General features: G+C 36.4%; 2 protein-coding genes across 5 annotated transcripts in view; both read left to right on the forward strand.

Moving 5' to 3' along the window:
• Positions 1–1055, forward strand: part of LOC111698848 (uncharacterized protein C1orf112) — a 25483-nt gene that overhangs the window by 15277 nt on the left and 9151 nt on the right. The window lies entirely within an intron of this gene.
• Positions 1–1055, forward strand: part of LOC111698850 (uncharacterized) — a 7902-nt gene that overhangs the window by 4184 nt on the left and 2663 nt on the right. For all 3 annotated transcript variants that reach the window (XM_023469315.1, XM_023469318.1, XM_023469317.1), the window contains one exon: positions 823–981. In XM_023469315.1, coding sequence (XP_023325083.1) covers positions 823–981 — 159 coding nt within the window. The remainder of the gene's footprint in view (positions 1–822; positions 982–1055) is intronic.

Here is a 1055-nt window from a genome sequence, read left to right on the forward strand (position 1 = left end):
TGTAATACCACGTGCTAGTAGGTCGGATGTGTAGTATAGCGGATTTGGCGTAGGTCAGAAATGGAGTATGGCGGATATGTGTAGGTCGAAAAATACACCACCGAAATTAAATCTTGTTTTAGATCCGAATCCTGCACCAAGTTATTACAACGCTAGCTCTGGTATGGAAGGGCAAGTTTATCCCAACTATACTGAACCCTACGGGAACCAGCATATCCCTGCTACAGCCACTTCGGGGGAATACTCTAGAGACCAGCAGATAAACGACGAACAGGTTCAACATTTTTGTTCGTTTTTGTTTAACTCTAGGATACTTTTTATACTATTTGATCATGATATTCAATAAGATTAACTTCATCACTGTTAAAACGATGTGGAAAAAGATGTATTAAGGAATTATGTCTTATGATATATTATTATAATTAAGGCATTATATTTTGGTATGTGGGTGTAGGACAGCCCTAAAACCTTGATTTGATTTGATTTGATTATATTTATCTATGGCATTAAGCTTTTTACATCCTTACCTATAGCTCCGTATACCCCAGCCATTTCTTCACAATAAAACATTGAAAAATGACAATATTATAATTAGTGATTTTTTGTAAAAGTTAAAAAATAAAAAATTCAGGACAGATTTTAAAATAAAAAATGAAATACAAGTTAACTTAAATCACGGGAATACTCACTCAGTAGGTAGTCTTAATTTAATTTTCCTGTCCCCCCCCCCCATATAGGCCTAATGTGAGGGGGGAGGCTATTGGGAAAAATGAGTATCCCTCTGTAAAAATAAAATTTCTAATAAATGACGAGGTTCTGCAGGATATATTAACCCCTGGGATATGATGGGTGGGAGTGGTGGGAACTATCATGAGTTCTACAACTCTCTGAGAATGTACCACAATGCCTGGGCCCAGTACTTCTATCAAATGCAGGGTATGGAGTATCCGGGTTGGAGCAATCCTTTCCACCAGTTTCAAGGTAAAGAGAGAAACTTTAATGTTTTAGGGAAAGCAAAATACTGAAGAGTTTGATGTTGATAAAAGTATCAATAT

This window comes from Eurytemora carolleeae, unplaced genomic scaffold (assembly GCF_000591075.1).
Source record: "Eurytemora carolleeae unplaced genomic scaffold, Eaff_2.0 scaffold41, whole genome shotgun sequence".
Lineage (NCBI taxonomy): Eukaryota > Metazoa > Arthropoda > Copepoda > Calanoida > Temoridae > Eurytemora > Eurytemora carolleeae.